At 36.4% G+C, this 22042-nt stretch overlaps 4 protein-coding genes across 6 annotated transcripts; 3 read left to right on the forward strand and 1 right to left on the reverse strand.

Annotated features, from left to right (window-relative positions):
- The first annotated feature begins 2961 nt into the window (after nucleotides 1-2961).
- LOC115624043 lies at nucleotides 2962-5347 on the forward strand. The gene is made up of 3 exons (XM_030518620.1): nucleotides 2962-3475; nucleotides 3541-4444; nucleotides 4518-5347. The coding sequence occupies exons 1-3, from the start codon at nucleotides 2984-2986 to the stop codon at nucleotides 5243-5245; spliced, it is 2124 nt and encodes a 707-aa protein (XP_030374480.1). The 5' UTR covers nucleotides 2962-2983; the 3' UTR covers nucleotides 5246-5347.
- A 772-nt stretch (nucleotides 5348-6119) lies between these two features.
- LOC115623822 (uridine 5'-monophosphate synthase) lies at nucleotides 6120-9423 on the forward strand. The gene is made up of 3 exons (XM_030518366.1): nucleotides 6120-6373; nucleotides 6442-6955; nucleotides 8521-9423. The coding sequence occupies exons 1-3, from the start codon at nucleotides 6221-6223 to the stop codon at nucleotides 9345-9347; spliced, it is 1494 nt and encodes a 497-aa protein (XP_030374226.1). The 5' UTR covers nucleotides 6120-6220; the 3' UTR covers nucleotides 9348-9423.
- Nucleotides 9424-10182: 759 nt separating this feature from the next.
- On the reverse strand, nucleotides 10183-17678 carry LOC115624401 (annexin B9). 3 transcript variants are annotated; one of them, XM_030519131.1, is made up of 5 exons: nucleotides 17619-17678; nucleotides 14832-14905; nucleotides 12656-13364; nucleotides 12009-12190; nucleotides 10183-10330 (listed from the first exon to the last, which is right to left on the reverse strand). In XM_030519131.1, the coding sequence occupies exons 2-5, from the start codon at nucleotides 14859-14861 to the stop codon at nucleotides 10277-10279; spliced, it is 975 nt and encodes a 324-aa protein (XP_030374991.1). In that variant the 5' UTR covers nucleotides 14862-14905; nucleotides 17619-17678; the 3' UTR covers nucleotides 10183-10276. The 3 variants fall into 3 exon arrangements, with proteins under 3 accessions (XP_030374991.1, XP_030374990.1, XP_030374992.1); XM_030519130.1 differs by lacking the exon at nucleotides 10183-10330 and adding an exon at nucleotides 10487-10802; XM_030519132.1 differs by lacking the exon at nucleotides 10183-10330 and adding an exon at nucleotides 11141-11625.
- Nucleotides 17679-18973: 1295 nt separating this feature from the next.
- Nucleotides 18974-21718, forward strand: LOC115623626 (src substrate cortactin). Its single transcript, XM_030518066.1, has 4 exons — nucleotides 18974-19110; nucleotides 19488-19658; nucleotides 19728-20131; nucleotides 20195-21718. Exons 2-4 carry the CDS (start codon nucleotides 19501-19503, stop codon nucleotides 21325-21327), a joined length of 1695 nt encoding a protein of 564 aa, XP_030373926.1. The 5' UTR covers nucleotides 18974-19110; nucleotides 19488-19500; the 3' UTR covers nucleotides 21328-21718.
- Nucleotides 21719-22042: the final 324 nt, after the last annotated feature.

Raw genomic sequence — 22042 nt, forward strand, 5'->3', positions numbered from 1 at the left:
TCATTTGTACTTATCGACTCTAATACACACACCATCACATTCTCACACACACACGCAAGTGTATATTAATGCATAGATTTCCAACTAATTATAGTCTAGAATCGAATGCCTTCGATTCCATTTGATTCGTCGTTTGCAACATTTGTGTACAGAAAGTAATTCGAATACTTGCAGTTAAAGTACAAATATTTTAACAAACAAAAGAAGCACCCACAATACAACAACAGCAACAACAAAACAAGCGCAAAAGTATTAGCCAAAAAAGGAAACAAAGAGAAAACAAATTTAGGTACAGTTACTACATACTAGGGTAGCACATTTTCAAAGAGAGCCGAGTACGAGCAGAAACGAGTAGGAGTAATATCCAATGGGTATGTATACTCGCAGCTACGATTGTACTCCTCTTCCCGCTCCGAAATTCCAGGAACTATATGTCAGGCCAGACAGTTTATATAAAAAATTAAGCAACCTTCATAGCCACAAAAGATTACTTTTTGCAATTGTTTTTTAATTCGTACTTATAAATCGTATAAGAAATTATAAAACAATAAGTTTATAAAGCAAAAAATGCAATAAATGACAAACAAAGGAAATTAAATCACTCAGGGATGAAGCCTCCAAATGAAAAAACAAAACAAAACAAAAAAAAAAAACAAATTAAAATGCAATATTTTAAATGAAATGTAACGAAAAACAAACTAAATTTAAAACAAAGAAACGAAAAACAAAAAAAGAAACAAAAAATGAAGACGGAAGAGGAAATGTTTTAAAGTTAAATATTTTAGTGTAAAGCAAGCAAAAGTAAAGTTTAATAACGAAAACAATTAGAAATTTGCACAAATTTTGGCATTTTATATAAAAATAAAAGTGAAGATAAAACAAAAGCAGAGCATAAACAACAAACAAAACCAAATGAATAATATTAAATATTTTTCCATATTTAACAAATGAATTGGGTTAGCGAAGGTATAAAAAATTTAACACAATTAAATACAAATAAGAACAAAACAGCAGACACTTGGAAAAAGCAAACAGCAAACAGACAGTCCGTGTAACTTTTTAGTGAATTTAAAGCAAATATAATTATTTACAAATTGAAAACAAATAATAATAATAATGATAAATAATGAATGGAACATAGGCGGAAGTGTGCGGCCAAAAATGATGTTAGAATTGTAGTTAGAAGTATGGCGGAAGTGAATGAATTGAAGAATGAAGAATTTTTTAGCAGGCAGCAAAGAAAAGAATACAAACGTAACATACATATATATAAATATAAATATATATGAATTAATCATTTTTATATATATAAATAAATAACAAAACAAAAAAAAACAACAACAACAACAAATGAAATGGCAACTGTATGTACTGTATTTATGTTAAGTGTCAGCAGCAAGCATTGAAAGAATAACAAAACTTAATTAATAAATATTAAATACGATTTAAGGCTAGGTTTTCTTGCGAAAGGACTGAAGTTAAGGCAACGTAGCGTTTAAAAACAAAATTGAACAAAGACGAGCGAGTGTTATAGACAGAAAAAGCGCGCGGTTGGTGACGAAACTCGATTAAGGTTAGGCATATGTATGTATTTTCGAGCTAATTAAAAAAATAATAATAAAAGAAAAGAAAAAAGAAAAACAAATGAAAAACATGAGAATCATAGAAAAATGACAAAACAAATTTTACGAATTCATATTTTTCATTTAAGCATCAACTGAAGAATTGTTTTTACACATATTTGATTCGTTTAAGACTTTTACTGTTTGTGATTCAACGATTTCAAGAGTATTCGTATAAATTAATACTTATAAAAAAATATATAAATAATAAATGCTGTTGCATGGCAAGATTTGAAATGAAACACATTTAGCGAACGAGAACAGTAAAATGTACTTAACATTTAAAAGGAAAGAAACACAGACACGTACACACAATTCGACATATATGTATGTATATGTATTATCTTGAATTATATAATAATGCATAATATAAAATGACTATATATATAACTTTGTACTTGAATAATATTTTATTTATATATCTTAAGTCAATAAAATTTCTAATAAATTATAATCACCCAACAAAAATTGTTGTCTACGTTAATGCTTCTATTGTGGATATAAATCATCATTTCATATGGATCCTAATTTGTGAATTTATCAAACATTACACGTAAGGTAGGTATACAGTTTTTTTTATATTAAAACTCATATTCTAAAAATCTGTGAGTAATAATGGTAAAGACAATATTTTCTCGGTTTCAGGTCGAACTTGCTACATTTTTAGAAACTGTGTTCATTTTTCAGTTCATTAGACATTCCAAAACCTTCAGTTAATTAGAATGCAGTCGATAATATAAATGTGGCTTGAATATAACAATCACATGTATTACTAATTACATACATATTCTGTATTTATTTTTAATTGTTGTGACTAATGAGAAAACTCTTGTGGCGGCTAAAGTATTTCACTGTTATGCTGTTAAAATGTGCGGTACAACTCTGTTAAGCAGTGCGGTTCTGCTATGACGCTGTTTAAAAATGATGTTAAACTGTAGCTCTGTTAAGCTGTGCTGTTAATCCTCTGTGCCTCACTTCGCGTCGTCAGCCAATTCTAAGAGAGCAACACAATTGCAACAACAAAGAAGCGGTGAAGTGATTATCGCAAGAAAATTAAAACATTTAAACATACAACTTTTTTCGATGCAATAAAGCTAGTAAAAAAAAATTACCTATCCATTTGTCAATTAGAGCCAAATGCTATGTAAAAGAGTTCAAGAAAATGCCTTCAACTTTTAATCGCTCGTACCTACAATCAGAAAAATGTCCGATCTCTTCAATTTGTGCTCTCTTCACCCAACAAATGATTAGTTCGAGTGCTTGGGTCTACCACCAAGAAAGATATGTCGCAACAATATTTGCGATAGAATTATTATTAGTCACATTCAGTTGGTCATCAGAAGCGCACAAAAGAAAAAATAATGGCTCCGGCTCTTTCGAAATTTACGGTACAACCCAAGAACCGTCATAATTTTCGGTACTCAAAGGAGGGATTACGGGGCCCGCTGAATGGCGAAAGAGAGTACAGTTGGCCGACAGTGGAAGTTACATTTGGGAAAGATGTATCCAAACCCAAGCGAATGCAAATTATTTGGCAATTGGTGAAGCCATACTCACAAAGTCCTACATACTTGGTTTCCACTAATGCTCTACAGCCAGTTGAAAATAAAGATAATAAAAGGAAACGAACTCGCGCAGAAATTGCTATTAATTTGAAACCTATCATCGAAGAGATAGACACTGACGTAACGAAGTCGGAGTATAAATTTCAACTCATCAACTACTGCATTGTTAAAACCAAGAAAGATGATATACCAAAGCTTTTGGACCAAATGAAAAACTTTCTTACTGACAATATGGTTATGTTGCCTACAAAAGAGTTGGCAACCGAAGAGTATAGCAAGGTTGAAACAGTGAGTATAATGATGCTAACAAATAAAATCTCGTATTCACAATAGCAATAACTGCCCTCTTATAGGTATATCTGGCTTTTACAGCTCTAAATATGGACACAATCCCGTATCAAAAGATTTCCAAAACACTTTTCTCTAACGGCATATTAAATACAAACGCAAAACTCCAACTAAACAAATGTTGCAATACCTGGATAGCCATAGATGGAAATATGCACATAGACCTATTACTATCTGATACCCTTAGAGACTATCAGATTCGCATTCGTGAACTACATGGGAATTGGGAGTCCGCACTTATTGAGCCCATTAAAGAGAGTAAATTGAAAAGCCGCCATGGCGTCCTCACCTATGAGGCACCCAAATATGATGGAACCTCAACTAAGGACTACGTTAATTGTGAATTGGAACTTTACGATGGCAATGTCAAGGCTGACTCAAAGACGATTAAGTATGTTCGGCTTCCCTTGAAAAACAAGGACAACACGGTCATAGATATGGAATCCAATAGTGATGATAAGGAAGGGTCAGAACCTATTGAGATTCCAATTTCTCCTGCTGATTCTCAATCGGATCACTCTGATGCTGAATGTACAGCTGTGAAACGTAAAAAACTTACTAAGAAGATAAAGCAGACAGCGGATATTGCTTTGCAGCCAATGTCGCTTATAGAAGACCCGATAAGTTCAGGCCTTTCGATTCCTGTTGGGGTTCCAGAGGCCAATACGGATGAAGAAGAACCAAACGGAGAAAGTGGTCATGAAAGTGATGGCTCGGAACCTTATCCTGCTGAAAACATTTACAACCCGGAATCAAACAATTCTAGCCTTCTACCGCTAGATTTTAAAGATATTATCCGTGAGCTTCATAATGGTCTTAAGCTTATAGGCAAGCATTTGCGGAGAAAAACTGACTCTATAACGACTACAAAAATGATTTGGATGAATGACGTCATGAAAATAAGTAATGGTGAGTATCCATTAAGTCCAAATACAAATATTATTATAATGCTCGCTCTCTCTCTCTCTCTCTCTCTACTCAGTATATACCCACTGGATTGGAAAAAAGTGTACTACTATATTCCATGAGGCCATTACACTTGGGCAGTATCTTCAATTCAAAGAAGCCTTCAACTGCGATCAAATTTCAAAGGAATATATTAAATATCTGACCCAATTGGAAAGGCACACATTTTTGCATCACGCTGTACGTGAGGAGTGCATAGATCTATTGAATATGCTGGATACCCATTTGCCTATAGGGGAATTGGCTCTGGCCCTACAAACGTATAATGCTGAAGGATTTCCCCCATTTAATTTGGCAATCCAGGAATGTAGAAAGAACAGCTTCTTATGGCTAATGAAATTGTGCGAGAAAAAAAACTTCGATATATCTGGTTTTAAAACAAGAACATTGGGATATACTCCCTTTCATTTGGCCGTTAAGAGCAAAGAGTGTGACTTCTTCACAAAACATATCCTAGAGCGGTATCCGCATGCAGAACATTGGACAAGCCTTAACGATATGACAGCATATGATGAATATATTCCTAGAAGTCCACAGTCACCTTCGGGTTATGACAGCTGTCCTATGGACGGACTATTACGTTACGAGCAGCACTATCCACCTCAGCCAAGTTGGATGGCTCCACAGAGGTTCTCCTTGCAGATGTCGCTGCAACGTCAACCGGCTTTTGGCGGCTTTCAACGACAATATGCTAGATCACATATGTATCCCGAGGTCATTATGCAAAATTACTATATATTTTGAACTGTATTCAACATAACCTGTATACACATATATATCGCAATACAACTTTAATCAGGTACACATATACATATATCCAAATAAAATATTTACTTATCTATAAAACAGTTTGTCCTGACTCATTCAAAAAATTCAAGCTCCAAAGGGGGGAAATAGGCTCCAAAGTTTGTATGAAAAATCTGCGTTTTCAATCAAACAACTTCAAACTTATTTTGTATACTCTCAGAATTTCAAGAAAAACTGTATCGATGGTTTTTTGAAATTTTTCCTGGGGCTTGAAATATGGATGTTTATTTGTATGAAATAAATTTGATCAAGTATCGAAGGAGCTTGGAAAATATAAATTTTTATTTTCAAATTACGAAGAAAAAAAATATTTTTGTTTTTAATGAACTAAAAATAATTTGTACAACATTTTGTGGGTGTATAGGCTATTATTTAAGAGATGAGGCCATCTGACGTTAGCATTCCATTCTTCTTTTTTTTAAATTGGAAAAAACATGTTTTTATTAAATAAATGCTAATGAGATGGCATTCATGTATTTATTAAATTTAAACATTTTAAATTAAAACAGACAGCAACATTTAAAATGAAATCGTTAGAGGAAGCCAAATTTGACCTTCCAAATTCTGTTTGAGTTTGGATTTAATTTTAAATGCCAGAAATAAGTTGCATTAATTTTTATGCTTGCATTGCCAATGAGCTTTTAGGTATGTGCAATGCAGATACGCGTGAGCGGTATCATAAAAACATATCGATTTGCGTTTAGGCCATCGAATACAATTACACTTATCGATATATGGACTGCGTAAGATGGTTGCCCATGTCTAATGGCCAGCTGTGGAGCCAGTTTTTGTTTTGAGTTGCTCGAAAGCGGTTGTGTTTTAAGTTTCAAAGCTGGCAACACACGTGTGCAATAAACGTGCTTGTTATTGATAAGATTTACATATCATCATCTAAACCCTTAATATTTTAAAATGGTTGCTCAAAACAACGATGAAATGAAGGCGCTGGCAGTCAAGCTCTTCGAAATCAATGCATTTAAATTTGGCGACTTTAAGATGAAGGTGGGCATTAATTCGCCGGTGTACTTTGATTTGCGCGTTATTGTCAGTTATCCGGATGTGATGGTGAGTGTACGTTAGTGTATGTGTGAATATTAAATTAATTGGCAATCAATCCATTTGAATTGATTTAGCAAACTGTCGCTGATCTGCTAGTTAGTCACATTAAGGAGCAACAGCTTAGCGCGAAGCATGTCTGTGGCGTCCCTTATACGGCTCTGCCGCTGGCGACGCTCGTCTCATTGCAGCAGCATACGCCGATGTTGGTGCGCAGGAAGGAGGCGAAGGCGTATGGCACGAAGAAGCTCATTGAGGGCATTTATCATGCCGGAGATACGTGCCTTATTGTGGAGGATGTGGTGACCTCCGGCTCAAGCATATTGGATACGGTGCGGGATCTGGAGAGCGAGGGTATTGTGGTCACCGATGCCGTAGTTGTTGTGGATCGGGAGCAGGGCGGATCGGCCAATATAGCCAAGCATGGAGTGCGTATGCATTCCCTCTTCACGCTTTCCTTCCTGCTGAACACGCTGCGCGAGGCTGGCCGAATCGAGAAGGCCACGGTGGACGCAGTGGCCAAATATATTGCGGCCGTACAGATAAACAGCGATGGCTCGTTTGTGGGCGATAAGCCAGATGTGGTCGGAGGTGCGTATATAATAACCAACTAGATAACACGCCATTAATGGCTGCATACGGGTACACATACATACGTACACATATGTATATGTTTGGGCACTTTACCCATAAATCCCAGTCTGCATGCCCGGTATATCCAATTATGGACTAATGTCGTGTCATAAATTTTGCAATTTGTTTTTATTTGGTTAAGCGGTCATAATAATATGTGATATATAGCAGATTTGCACTCGAGCTCCAACGACGTGTCATTTGAGGGGTAAAACATTTCATTAACAGACAGCTTATTGTTTCAACTGATAGCGAAACGTTAATTAGAGGGTATCCATCCAAATGCTGGAATATATTTACTTGCTCTAATTCCAAATTCCAAATTTAGTGGCATATTTGAGCGCTCAACCCGAAAAACCGGCCAGGCAGGTTCTTCAAAGGCCGAATAAGGGAAAGTTTATAAATAATAAGTATTTTTTGATAGCTTCATTAGTACTCCAAACTGAATTATATGCAATTTCTGGACCCGCTCCTTTATTTTTAATCAAAATATTTTATAAAGTTCTTATCTATAAATATCTTTTGGTCAGTTTCAAATGCAGTTTGAAAGAATTGAGTTTACTATATATTTTAATTAAATTAGTTATTGCTGGAGAGGAAAAACTAAGCACAGAAGAACACAACTGAGCTCAAGATATTAAACATCTCAATTATATTAGTCTACATATTATTTATATCGAAGTGCCTCGGCATACTCGAAGCTGTCTTGAATATAATGCTATCAAAAAGTAGGGATATGTATAGGCCATAAGTATGTACATACATATATGTATGTAATTTTTTAAAAGTCTTCTAAATTACCAAATTTGTTTCATTTGAAATAAATACTACAAAAACGAAGAAACAATTCCACCATTTACATCAGCACTTATAATATTACCAGAGAGCAATTTTATTGCCATTTCTTGATTGATTTTAAAAGAAAATTATGCAGCTTTTTTTAACCTGTTTTGAAACCAAATCTAATTAAAGTGTAGTATGGCATTAATGAAGATAGTTTTGGGAATAGCTCCTAGTAAAAGTGACTTTCTCACGCCATTGTTCTATGACAGCTAAATAAATCATTGAATAATATATATATTTAGCTTATAGTTATGTGATTGTTGAAGACGCGTCTACATACAAAATTTAGAGTTACTTGCAGCTAAGGCACAAAAATTGTCGATGTTCATACTGTCGAACAGAGGGGCAGACGAACAATTCGAGGTATATTCATGCCTTTAATATATAGCTTCATCTTACCAGCCCGCTTCTTCCCCTTCCATTAGGTAAGACGTTGATAACTTCCATGCTTATACGCTGTATATATTTTATTTGTTGATGTTGTGTCAGTCACAACTGCACGTTTCGGTGTTAGGTCAGTTAAGTAAACGCTCTAGATTATAGATTGTCTAGAAATCACAAATCAAAATATTGATTTACGCTATAGTATGCGTATTTATACATATATGTACCTGTACTTAAAATCATTCTATACGTTCTTATCGCCCACCTACCGGTTCTAATCGTTTCGAACATTGCAGTCAATGACTTTGTTCGCACCAAAATACCTTTCGAGAGTCGTGCTAATTTGGCCAAGAGTGCGGTAGCCAGGCGGCTATTCAGTCTAATGGCCAGCAAACGAACTAATCTTTGTTTGGCCGCCGATCTGACGAAAGGCGATGAAATTTTGGATATCGCTGATAAGTGCGGTCCCTACATTTGTCTGCTGAAAACACATATAGACATTGTCGAGGACTTCAGCGAGAGCTTCATTGCCAGCTTGAAGGCTTTAGCCGCACGTCACCAGTTCCTGCTGATGGAGGATCGCAAATTTGCCGATATAGGCAACACGGTGTCTTTGCAGTACGGCAAGGGAATCTATAAAATCAGCAGCTGGGCGGATCTGGTGACAGCGCATACCCTGCCTGGTCGGAGTATTTTGCAGGGCTTGAAGGCGGCACTCGGCGGCGAGGATGCTGCCGGTGGTGATGTGGCAGCCGAACGTGGCGTCTTCCTGCTGGCCGAAATGTCCGCCAGCGGCAATTTAATTGACGACAAATACAAGGAGACCAGCAATAAGATTGCCACCGAGGGTGGCGATGTAGACTTTGTGGCCGGCGTCGTCTGCCAATCGGCCAATTGTTTTGCCTTTCCCGGCCTCATCCAACTGACGCCGGGCGTCAAGATAGACGAGAGCGTCGACAAACTGGGCCAACAGTACCAAACCCCCGAGCATGTGGTCAAGGAACGTGGCGCCGACATAGCTGTGGTGGGGCGTGGCATTTTGCAGGCCAAGAATGTGGCCCAGGCGGCACAAACCTATCGCGATCGCCTCTGGACAGCATACACAGAGCGTGTGGCCAAGTAGGACCACTAAGCACCTACTATAACTTACCTCTTGAATTCCATAAACAATATTTTTATTAAAAGCTATAGAAAACTTCTGCGTAAAGTTGTTTGCTGCAGTTAAGCGCGAGAACGTGACGAAAAGGAAACTAAGAGCTTCATTTCTAAAGTAAAGTGTAGAAAAAAAGAATTTGTTAACAAAACAAAACATTTTTTATAAATAATAATAGTTTTGAATTCACTTCTTAAGTTAAGCGCAAAAGACACAAATTTTGAAGAAACAAACAAACATTTCTAAAAAAAATTAAGCACAGGAAAAAAGACAAATTTAAAATAAGTTTATAACTTTTTAAAGAAAATTATTTGTTTTAAAATTAAAAAAAAAAAACCAGATAAAAGACAATTTATCAAAATTTTTTAAAAATAAGCGCAAGAATTAAATAAAATAATAGTAGAAAAATAATTTCTATTTTTTGAAAATATAAATACTTAGGCTCAGAATAAAGGGACACATTTTTGAACGAAACTAAATAAATTGTTAATTATATTTATTCTATAAATAATTTTGTATGATAATAGTTCTTTCCAAGAAACAATTAAAACGTTACTTTTGAATTCCATTTACAAAAATTAAAATAATTGTTCTACAAATTTTCTTCACTCTTTCTCATTTCAAAAGATTTAGAACTAACAAATTAAATATTTCAGGTTACCAAAAGTTTTAATACAAATATTTTTGTATTATTATAGACTTTTTCAGAACCAATTATAACTTACCTTTTGATTTCATATTTCGTTCATTTGGTTTTTTCAATTTAAACGCAAAAAGACATTTAAAAATATAACAAGGTTTATAATTATTTTTTTGTAAATAATTTTGTATTATAAAAAAGGAAACAAACAAATACAATCAAAATGTGTAATGCATAAAATATATCGAAATTGATCTTTTTAGTAAGAAGCCAGACACTGCAGCACGTAGCTGTAATCGCCCGATAAGTCGTCCTGTAAATGAAATAATCGAATTTGTATTTTTTTTAAATTATTTTTAAAGTCAGCAAATCTTGGCATTGGGTTCGAGCGAAAAACTTTATTTGTTATAAAAAATCTCATTTCAAGTACTACGACGCCATACAAGCAAGCTATAAAAATGTATACAAATAATAATATAAAATAATATATATTTTAAAATAAATAATTTCGCAAAACTAAATTTATGATTCAGACGTTAGACGTTTGAGAAATAATAATTGATATCCAAGGGAAATGTTCACTTTTGTGCATCACAACATAGATTATTTAAAAAATATTGCTTTTTTGACAGTTTGAATTCGTTTCTTTTTTGTATTTATTAACTGTTGTCTTCGAAATGCAACTTTTTGGCATTTTCTATTGCAGTTTTCGGGGAGCGCGGGGCGGCGCTTTACCAAGCGACGACTACCACAAGCAAATATCCGATCTCAGAGCCCGAATCCTCCTGCGTTTCGTGCGTTTGTGTGGGTTGGGTGTGTGTGTGTCAGAGAAATAAAGCGTAAAGAGAGCGTTTCAAAAGAATTGTTAATTTGTATACATTTTTTTGCTTGTACTAGTAGTATGGTAGTAGTTGCTGTTGTTGTAAAGCACAGTGCGGGAATGAGAGCTTACATAATACCACTGGCCCATGTTAGTTACTGTTAAATGGCTAACAGGGCTCTGTTAGTGACATGCGCATGTCTGTTAAGCCTTCTGTGCATCTTAGAGCTACCAGCTTTACAGAAAATAGCAAAAGCTTCAAAATTATTAATGGCGCAAATTGTTTTTTAAATTTATTTTTTCTTTTATTTTTGCGTTTTTATCTTCTACTAACAATTGTAAAATTTTGCGCCTTAAATTCATTCAAATGAGAACAAACAAATGAGAAACATAACATACGTTTAAGCATTTCAATTATACAATACATATATAGCTAAACGTTATATACATAAAATTGTTTATGTATAGATAAAATTATGTGCATGTGTGTGCATTATTTGTATAATAATAAACATGATGTACGGCCTTAAATGCACTGCGTTGCTTGTAAACATGTTCCAGAGTTTTGAATTAGTTCATATAGTAGATATAAAATATATATATAGTCGTAAACTATTCGATAGTTGGATTTTGTACAATATAACAATAGGTATGAATGGCTTAAGGCATTGAACAGACGACAGTGACATAGCATTGTTGGTTTTGTAAGGAATTTCATGTGCTTGAGAGTTCTTTTAGAATCCAACAATAGCCAATAGGGCACGCTTATAATCGCCAGATGTATCGCCCTAAAAATATAGAATATGGCAAGTTTTAATGTTTTATGCACAACAATGAAATATTTATAGTATGATAATGATTATTAATATTGATTTTTGAAAATGGCGAGTAGGATTCAGACTGAGTATTAAATTCAATGTGGCAACGCTATTTAAGCTTAAAGTTTTTGTATCAACTGAAGTTTTACTTAAAATTAAAGCTTCGTCCAAAAGCTTTGTAAGCAACGTATTTTAATAATACTAGGCACATATAGAGACAAAAAAAAACTTCACTAGGCGTGCAGGTATTGGAATGTGTTCTACTTGTATTAAATTGTGAATGCTATGTAGTATAAAGTTTTTGTGCACCAACACCATCACATGCCCCCAATATGAGATAAAACAATATTTACCTTGATCCAAGATTCCAGGCTCTTGCCATACTTGTTTTGGAATGCTTCCTTAATATCGCCCAAATCAATTTCAGAGCGGCTCACACAGATGCGAATCAAAGTCTTATCCTTGGTGCCCATACCGGCCATCGAGTCGTGCAAGCGTTCGGCGAAATAGTCAACCTTCGACTTGCAGCACTTGACTGTGGAATTGGGATGAGAATTAGAAATCGAGCCGAAGTTTAAAGTCACGCGAGAATGTCTTATGAATACCCTGTATCCGCCGCAGTCCTTTAAGTAATCGTTGTTACACCAATCGTACCGATTTTGATAAAACTTTACAATATACTGCAGGAATTCTAAATACACAATTTTTTTTATACGCAAAAGAGTCATGTGTTCTAAATAGAGCGATAATTGCACAGATCAGTTCACTGGCAGCTATATCAAATAATGACCTTATATATGATTTGTTTAAACTTGATCTGCATATGTATACGACAAGTCTGCGTGTCAAGTTTGGTGTCCATAGCAGTTATAGTTCAAAAATGATCGAGGTTCATACAGACGGACAAAGTGATAGACGAGAAAACGCAGAGACGGACATGACAACTTCCAGGTACAGGGTGTAACAATCTGTCTAAGTTTCGTGAATTTAGTTTACTTACCAATGGCCAGGAATCCCTTCTCGACGGCGCCACTAAACTCACGCTTGATGGCCTTCTCGATGTCGTTGCCCGCTAGATTCTCATACTCGAGGAAGATCTGACGCAGCTGCTGGTAGGAGCGTGTGATCAGGATGGAGTTGAAGGTGGACTCATCAGTGCCCCACTGGCCCTCGCCGGCATCGTGCAGCGCCTGCGCATCAGCAATGGCAGCGGCCTCATCCACGCCCTGGTTCTCATCACGATTGCCCTGCACCAGCGAAACGCAGAGACGCTTAAAGTGACCGCTGGTATCGCCCTTCAGGTCCGATTCCAAGGACTTGCCAAAGCTCTGCTCGTAGAACTGTGCGATCGTCTTGATGCCATAGTTCGACAATGTGCAGAGTATCTCAATGATGGCCTCCTCATCGGTGCCCAGACCAGATATGGCGTCGTGAAGCTCTTGGGCATAGAACTGGGGCAGTGGTGTCATCAGAGCCACAATCACATCCTCGAATTTTCCACCCAATTCGGACTTCAGATCCGAAATCAAATCCTTGCCGTAGGCAGTCTTGAAGGCCTCAGCGATTTCCAGACGCTGTACAATGCCGCGACGGGCCAAGATCTCAATGATGGCCTTCTCGTCGGTGCCAAAGCCCTTCATGGCTTTACGCAGAATGGCAGCATCCTCGACGGGATCGAAGGGATCCGCGGGGTAGACAGTGGGAGTGCACTATACGGTTGAAACAAATCGAGAAGGGAATCGTTCAGTAACTGCATTATTGTGACTAAGTTATTTATTTATTTTCTTCCAATCACGTACTACTCACACAACCCCACCCATTTGAGTTCATTCTTCTCAGAATTCACCCACCGTTTCATTTCTAAATAAAACCTCTTTCTATAGCGGCCCTATTAGTCATTATGCACTCGGTTTGAATTTTAAAGAGTGCATGAATGGTCAACATTTTTAAGATTACTGGCTCAGAATAATACCTTTTCATAAAAGTTGAATCACTGTTCTCAAGAGAATTAATTTCTTGTATGCATCTAAATGCTTTTGAAAACATTTATTCATTTAATAAATTTTTGTAGATAAAGAGAATCTTTCAATAGGCTCGTTAGGTTTTAGTTTTTCGGGAGCGTTCGTAAGGTCCAGATATTTATTTTAAACGGAACTCTAATTTTCTACACCAGCAACCCTCTTCTACACTATTTTCATTTATAACTGTCTAATTTATTAATTCAAGTGTATTATTCTTCCTAAGATATTATGTCATGAAGTGTAAAACAAAATAATTTTTGATGTCAAGAAGAAACAGCTCTGTTTCCATTTTGTGGCAAAGAAGTTTTACAATGTCATGATAAGAAACTTTATTTATTTGTATTGTTGCAAGACATTCTAAGTATTTTATTTAATATAAGAGCTTACTTTTGACACTCGCAAAGCCCTAGAAAAACTGACAGCTCATACACATTGTATATACCCTTATAACTAAACTAAAGTGTGAATGGAGCTACCTTTTATGGAAAAATATAATGAAAAAAATAGATTTGAATTTTTTTTTGAAATTAAAAAAATAATGTTCTCAAATTGGAGAGTTTTTACTTTTACTAAAAGGTAATAAATATTTCTGATTTAATGTTACTGAAAGTCAGTTTTAAGAGTTCTTGAAAAGGCACAATTAGTGCATGCTTGTTTGATAAATATTTATTAGAATTTTGTGTATCCGGGATCTATTGGGAACGCTTCTTAAGCAACTGGTACAGTCTCATCGCTTTCGATCTTTGCTAATCTCTGAGATATCAAAGAAAGTATACAAGCAAATGTTATAGTAAAGTATGACTCCTTAGTCCACAAAGGTTTAAAAAGCATTAAATTAAGTTTTTTTCTAGATATGTATAAAAGATAATATAGCATGTGTTTTCACAAATCCTACCCACCCCTATTAATATTTGTTATTTCTTCATCTAATCTAACGCGGCTGTTTTCGGTTTGTTTGAGCAGCGTGATAAGATAAGACTACGTATATCGGTGTATACTATATGCTTGTACAATATATAGATGAAAAGGTTAAATACATTTGATTAAAGCCAATTAGACACGAATTTTAATAGCTCGTCCAGCTATTAACCATAATTAATGTAGTACGTACAATAATATTGTCGAAATAAAGTGCATTGTTCAAGAAACACTCACCTTGAATGGATAGTACTCGGCGGAACTCATTTTGTTTGTTGTTTAGGTTTGTAGTTGTTGTTAAATCTGTAAATCTGTAAGAAGCAGAGTGGGAAATATAATTAAAAAACGATGAATAATTTGATGTGATTATTACAGAAAAAGGTTGCGTAGTGCTTTTAAATTAACCCGCAACAAGGCCAGCCAACAAACTCATTACTATGGCAACACACTTGTATGTATGTATGTATGTACATATGTATTTATGAGCCTGCCGGCTGGATGACATCATCAGCTAAACAAATTTCGAGAGTAGAGTATGTATAAATGTACATACATATGTACAACTAGGTATGTATGTCCGTACTATGAAAAGGCCAGTTGTCGCATAGCGGAGAGATTACGCATGGTGGTAGTATTTGTGGCGCCATTGAATTGGGCGACGCAGCCGCTTAGGCGCTGCCCATTGATTTTTTGATTTTGTTTATCGGAGCTACCAGTTACTGTTTGTTTACAGACCAAAAATGAGAATTTAGTTAACTCTAAGCAGCTGTTTTAGTGCCATAGTTCAACGGCATGTCGAATAGTGAAAGTTTTTTGACAGAGCATGCCTGCTCTCTGGGGCTGGGCCAATAACCGTTACAGTTGTAGGCGTTTACATAAAAAATGATAAGCAGGGCGTTCGTTGTGTGGGTGCGCGACGCTAGAGGGCGCAGGCGACGCTGCGTATGCGTGTTAAAACGGTTTTCCAACTAGAAACCGAAGTAGAAGCACAAGACGAGGCGGAGAAAGGCAGAGAAGGTAACTAATTTGATGAGCTCATGTTGTTATGTGGGAGAAAACACTTTGGGAAATGTCGCTAAGCCCATATAATATCACAATTGAATGGAGTCTAAGTCGCTCTCTGATAAATGACCCTTCATAGAATGAATGTCTGGCAGGCCCATCCTCAATTTCTGTTGCCGCCAAAGTAGAAAGTCAACACAGCACATTGAAAAAAAAAAAAACATTTAAAAAAACATGACGTGGCGGTGTTCCAAATAAGAAAGACGGCAACTAAAACGCCTCTGCGTGTTGGCCATAAACAAACGAACAGGCTAGGTATGAAAGAAACAACAAACATGTTACCAAAACTCGACTCTTGTGACTGCCGCCAAAACCAGTTCGTCTGAGTAGCTTTTTTTTTTGAAAATTGTTAGACCATAAAGAACTTTTGAAAATGGAAAGACAGAAAAGGGCTGAATTTTTCCACGCCTGATGCTGCATTTAAAAATAGATTTACAACAAATAACGCAAATATTTTGGATTCATATGCAAGACTCATTCCACATGAATCATAATTGTAATGAGCTGACAACTGTGACGTCAATAAGAGGGGCTTAGAAGCGTGACTTGAATGGTGACGCAGCTATGCTTGAGAGACTTAGATAGATAGATAAAGAGAGCAAGAGAGAGAGAGAGAGAGAGAGGACTGAGCTTAATGGGACCTTCTCTAGAAATTCATAGTAATTGAGTGATTTGCTTCGCAGATTTTCTTTTAATTAGCAGATTTGTTGTAACTTCACAAACTTTGTCTAAAAATATTAAACCACACAAATCCACTGAAATTAAGACTCGTGACTGTGATGAGAAATGTGTGAATAAGTTAGAGCTTTAGAAACATATGTATGTACGTACATAAAACTCAATACATATTAATAGCATGAGGGAAATAAAAACAGAAATATAATTTGTTTATTAAAACTTCTGAAGCTGTTGCCACGCTTTTTAAACAAGCGTAGACTGTACTTGCCACTACTTTTTTAAGTAAAGTCAAGTTAACAGCAGTAATAAACCTTGATGACGCACCTAATAAAAGCGTGCATGCAATTAGTTTTCTAAAACATGTACATACATTCATGCCAGTATGTATGTATGTATGTACGTATATTTATAAAAAAAAAGTAGATATAGTAAATAAGTGGAATGTGGTCAAGTAACACGAATATCCACGAATATAGTGCAATACAAAGGGCGGAAACAGCAACTTGCAGTGGAGATATACATATGTATACACATCTGTGTAACAGATTAGTGCCGTTTAGCTATAGAATCACTGATAATTGTGTTGATTGGCGCAACTGTGTATACATATGTATGTATATACATATATATATGTATCTACTTCATAAATAGGATCGGCATAAGTAGATCAAATTGAAGCCACTCAAAACTGGGGAAAATGGGAGCAATTTAATATTTTTCAATTCTTTCAAGTTGAAAACTTTTGTAGATAGTCACACGAGTCTGCGAATGACTAGAATAACAGCAATGGGCGAACTGAGAGCAAGCGGCAAGAGAGCGCACATTTTAGATGAGGAATAAAACAACAACAATTTTGTGTGGCACCGACACAGCTTCAGTTTGATGATGTCATCTTTTGGTGCTTCTGCTAAACAGTTCTAGTGTTCTCAATAGGCCAAAACGTTTGTTAAGAAAACATTGAAATAACATATACATACATACATACATATACACTTGTATATATGGTACATATGTATGTTAATAAAACTATGCGCCACGTCTTTCAGCCGCGCCCAAAATGTACGCCATGGCATTGTAAAAAATTTATTTCTTTTTAGGACACTTTTTTTTGCACTTTTGTTTTATTTTTCTTGCACTCGGAATTGTTATTGCTTGGGCATACAGATACGGTTATGTACAATACGTATGTATATAATATATAAATATGCAAAACACACAGTAAAAACAAACAATGTTGAGATAGAGTGAAATTTTTTTTGTTTCTTTTTTTTTAAATTTACCAACCGATATTCTCTCACTGCACGTACCAACAAGCGTAGCGCACTCTTTGCGATGTGAATAAATACTGAACAAATTGGCGACTGAACATTCCATTTATATATAGGCCGTTGCTCTCTGCTGTAAGAAAGCCGGTGTATTCGGATCCAAAAGAGCGTAAACATGAGAGAAATACCATGGAGGGGAGCTGTAGCTTTACCAGGGCGTGAGAGCTGCAGAGCTGCCGCTTAAAGTTCTCAAAACTAAACATAGAGACATTTTTTTTTTTAATTGAGCGAAGTTCTCGAATTTTATGAAGGACTTTTCCCTCCCACATAGAACTGCACTAAATTTGAACTACTTGTATTGCCCACTGATATCAACAAATTGAATCGAAAAAATAAATATTCAGATATTGTTTAAAATAAATTAATATGCCTTTTTACTATATGAATTGCATCAACAATTCAAAGTCGTAAAAACAAATTTTCATTAATTACAAAATAAGCTAAATGCTAGTTGCCAATTAGTGCTTTCGGAACCACCACTTGTCAGCCCTAATTTAGCAGGTGGGCGCGAGAGCAAGTAACTCAATAACGTTGCGTCATAATATTATGAGTTTACGACGCTTATTCAAAACTTTTGAAACCACCAGGAATTACAAATTTCTAGAATATCTTTGTTTCGTTATAGTCCTCGTTGACACACACAACTTGTCTTTGCGCAGTACACAAAGGCATTACTCTATAATGCGCAATTAGTGCAACTGAGTCAGATTTTTACAACTTTTGGCATCAAAGAGACTATGTGGCCTATGAATCATAGCGCTACTGAGAGCAGTTCAAGATGCTGAGTGGCATGGAAATGTAATACATATTATATGTATGTACGTTTGTAGAAACACATGTGTGTGAAAAAAATGTAAATATTTACAAAACACATAAGTATTACAAATTTTTCAATTTTGTTTTGAATCTTTGATTAAATATTATATTCGTATTTAGAAGATATACCTAAATTCAATTGTTCAGGCATGCTAACTCGAATTACCAATTTAAAAAAAAAAAAATATATATATATATATATATAATAAGTAATATTCAAAAAGAATACAAATTTACAGAATCAATCTAAGATTTGCAGGCTTTTATTCGAAATTTAAATATTTGTAAATGCACTTCGTCAGACAAAATAATAAATTAAATGCGTAAGATGATTATAAGATGTTGTTAATTCAAATTGTTGAATGAATGTTTGAATTCAAAAATGGAAAAAGCGGGTACCGCTTTGCAACACTAGTCGTTGCACTCTTATATTCATATCGATTACGGGTCGATAATGTAAAATAATCGATAGATTGCATAGAATTGTCGGTAGTTTCCCAGCTCTACGCCGAATTAGTCGCGTTTGGTTCGCTATTTGTTATTAAATTGTTAATTCATTTGTAATAATAACTCATCGATCAAAGAATATTGATTTTTTTCAATAAGTGGTCGCATTCATTAGACTTTACGAACCCGTAAGTGTGACAGAACAGCCGCAATCAGTAGATTGGCCCCTCCCTTGTTTATCTCTGTTTGCAAGCCAAGAAAACCGTAACGTTAGAGTGGAAGCTCAATACTCTAACATGAATAATAAAAAAGAATGAATAGTGATTTCAAACTTGAATACCCTTTGTGGTGATATTTAATGCTTAACAATTAAGTAAACTGTCAAATTTTCTTAAATGTTTAAACTATCCATTTTAAAAATATACAATCAATAGCCCAAAATGCCACGCATTACAAACCTCTTCGATTAGTCAGAATGCCTTATCCGTAACTTTCGAGAGATAAAGAGTAAGCATGATAGTAACCTGCTTTTTCTTTTCTTCTTCCGATATAACGAAAAACGCAGATAAGGATAAGCAATGTGGAAGGCTTCAGCAGGACATCTAATACAGGCGACCACTGCTGACGACGATGATTGGGAAACCGACCCGGACTTCATAAATGATGTTAGCGAGCAGGAGCAGCGGTGGGGATCGAAGACCATTGAAGGCAGTGGCCGCACAGCTGGGGCCATTGAGTGAGTCATTCATTCAGCATTAATCATTTCATTGTTTACTGACGTCTGCATAATGCATTGCCCTTAAAGTATGGACAAGTTGCGCGAAGAGACGGAGAAGGCCGATTTGAACAAAAAGAAACAACTGCTGAAAGATCAAAATGCCGGCTATGGCTATGGTGGTAAGTTCGGTGTGGAGAAGGATCGTATGGATAAGTCGGCAATGGGCCACGACTACCAAGGAAAGGTTGAGAAGCATGCCTCACAGAAGGATTACAGCGAAGGTTTTGGTGGCAAATTTGGCGTGCAATCCGATCGTGTAGATAAGTCCGCTGCCGGCTGGGATCATGTGGAGAAGGTGGAGAAGCATGCATCACAAAAGGATTATGCCACAGGCTTTGGTGGCAAATTCGGCGTGCAATCCGATCGTGTGGACAAATCAGCAGTAGGTTGGGATCATGTAGAAAAGGTGGAGAAGCACGAGTCACAAAAGGGTAAATTAATAAACACTATTTAAATGTAAAAGATTTGTAAAAGTAAGTTTTAAATATGCACAGACTATTCGAAGGGCTTTGGCGGTAAATTTGGCGTGCAGGAAGATCGTAAGGATAAATCGGCGGTCGGCTGGGACCACATAGAGGCGCCACAGAAGCACGAAAGCCAGTTGGATCACAAGGTCGGATTTGGCGGAAAATTTGGCGTTCAAAAAGATCGCATGGATAAATCGGCCACAGGCTACGATGACAGCGGCAAGCAACAGGTGGGCACCAGCTACACCAAAGTGAAGCCCAACATTGAGGGCGCGAAGCCCTCGAATCTGCGAGCAAAGTTTGAGAATCTGGCAAAGAACTCCGAGGAGGAGTCACGTAAACGAGCCGACGAACAAAAACGTCTGCGTGAGGCGAAGGACAAGCGCGACCGGGAGGAGGCGGCCAAGAAAACTGTTGTAGAGAACACACCACGCACCCCCTCGGATGAGGCGCCAGCCAAAGGCACTCGCACGGCCATACAAACAGGACGCGCTGGTGGCATTGGAAACGCCATAAGCGCCTTCAATCAAATGCAATCACCCACAACAGATACGCCACCGGCACGCAAGGAGCCCATTATCATACCCAAGGAGGCAGTGCCGCAGCCAGCAGAGCCCGCTACGCCTCCGCCAACGCCCATTGCAGTCGCAGAGACAGTTGAGCCGCCTCAGCCAAAAGTCAGCGCACCGCCACCGGATGTTGTGCCACAAATCGAAGTGGAAACAGTTGCCACGCCGCCAACTTCATCAAACGAAACATCGCCGGTGCATGCCGCTGTCGAGCCAACACCAATAGAAAGGCCAGTTTCTGTGCCTGTGGCTGTGACAGAACCCGATCCGGAGCCTCTCTATCAGAATCAAGCCGAAGTGAAAGCTGCAGCTGCCAATGGCACGGCTGCCGCGACTCCCTCAACTGCTGGATCCGAGGAAGCCATGTTAGCCAATTCAGATAATCTGGCCGACTATTTGGAGGACACGGGCTTGCATGCGATCGCTTTGTATGATTATCAGGCAGCGGACGATGATGAAATATCCTTTGATCCTGACGATACTGTCACGCATATCGAGATGATTGATGAGGGCTGGTGGCGTGGACTCTGCAAGAATCGTTATGGCCTCTTTCCGGCGAACTATGTTCAGGTTGTGAATCAAAATTCATAAATATTTGAAAACAATTCTGGCTGCCAAATTGCAATATTTTTCGATGCCCACAACAAAATGCTTCCGTTTGAAATTTAAAAATAGAACAAAAACCCACTCTATTTACTATTTTAATTATAACAATAATATTCATTTAATTTCACTACCTTTATGTATTTACAACGAACCATTGACATTATTACTGTATTATGTAAAATTTGTTACATTTAGACTCACAGACGCATGCATATAATAATTCCATTTCATTGATTTCTCTTTTGAAAAACTGTATTACATTCTTTGTATTTTTTCGCATATTTTTTTTAAAAAATATGCTAAACTATTTATGTTTCTTACTCTAACACTTTGTGGAAATTTTTTATCTAATTGTATATGTTTTGGGTCGTCTTTGATTATAATTGTTGTTAAGAAAAATTGCAATTTTATAATGTTTTGCTCTTTACATAACTCAATAAAGTTTATAAATGTTTTGCTAGCCGCGTCAGGTAAAATGTTTGAAGACGGTCACAAGAAAAAGTCTGCTTTTTGCTAAATAGAAATATAAATAAAACATATATACATACATATGGAATATATGACGATTTGTTTGTGAACATTTAAATTAGAGATAAATTATTACCCAACTTTGGAACTTTGTAACGTAACCTCAAATTTTGTTGAACTTGGCTTCTTATCTTAAGGATGATGTAGTAAATATCTTTCTCTTTGATATGAT

The sequence above is a fragment of the Scaptodrosophila lebanonensis genome, unplaced genomic scaffold (genome assembly GCF_003285725.1).
Source record: "Scaptodrosophila lebanonensis strain 11010-0011.00,11010-0021.00 unplaced genomic scaffold, SlebRS2 tig00000053-arrow-pilon, whole genome shotgun sequence".
Taxonomy (NCBI): Eukaryota; Metazoa; Arthropoda; class Insecta; order Diptera; family Drosophilidae; genus Scaptodrosophila; species Scaptodrosophila lebanonensis.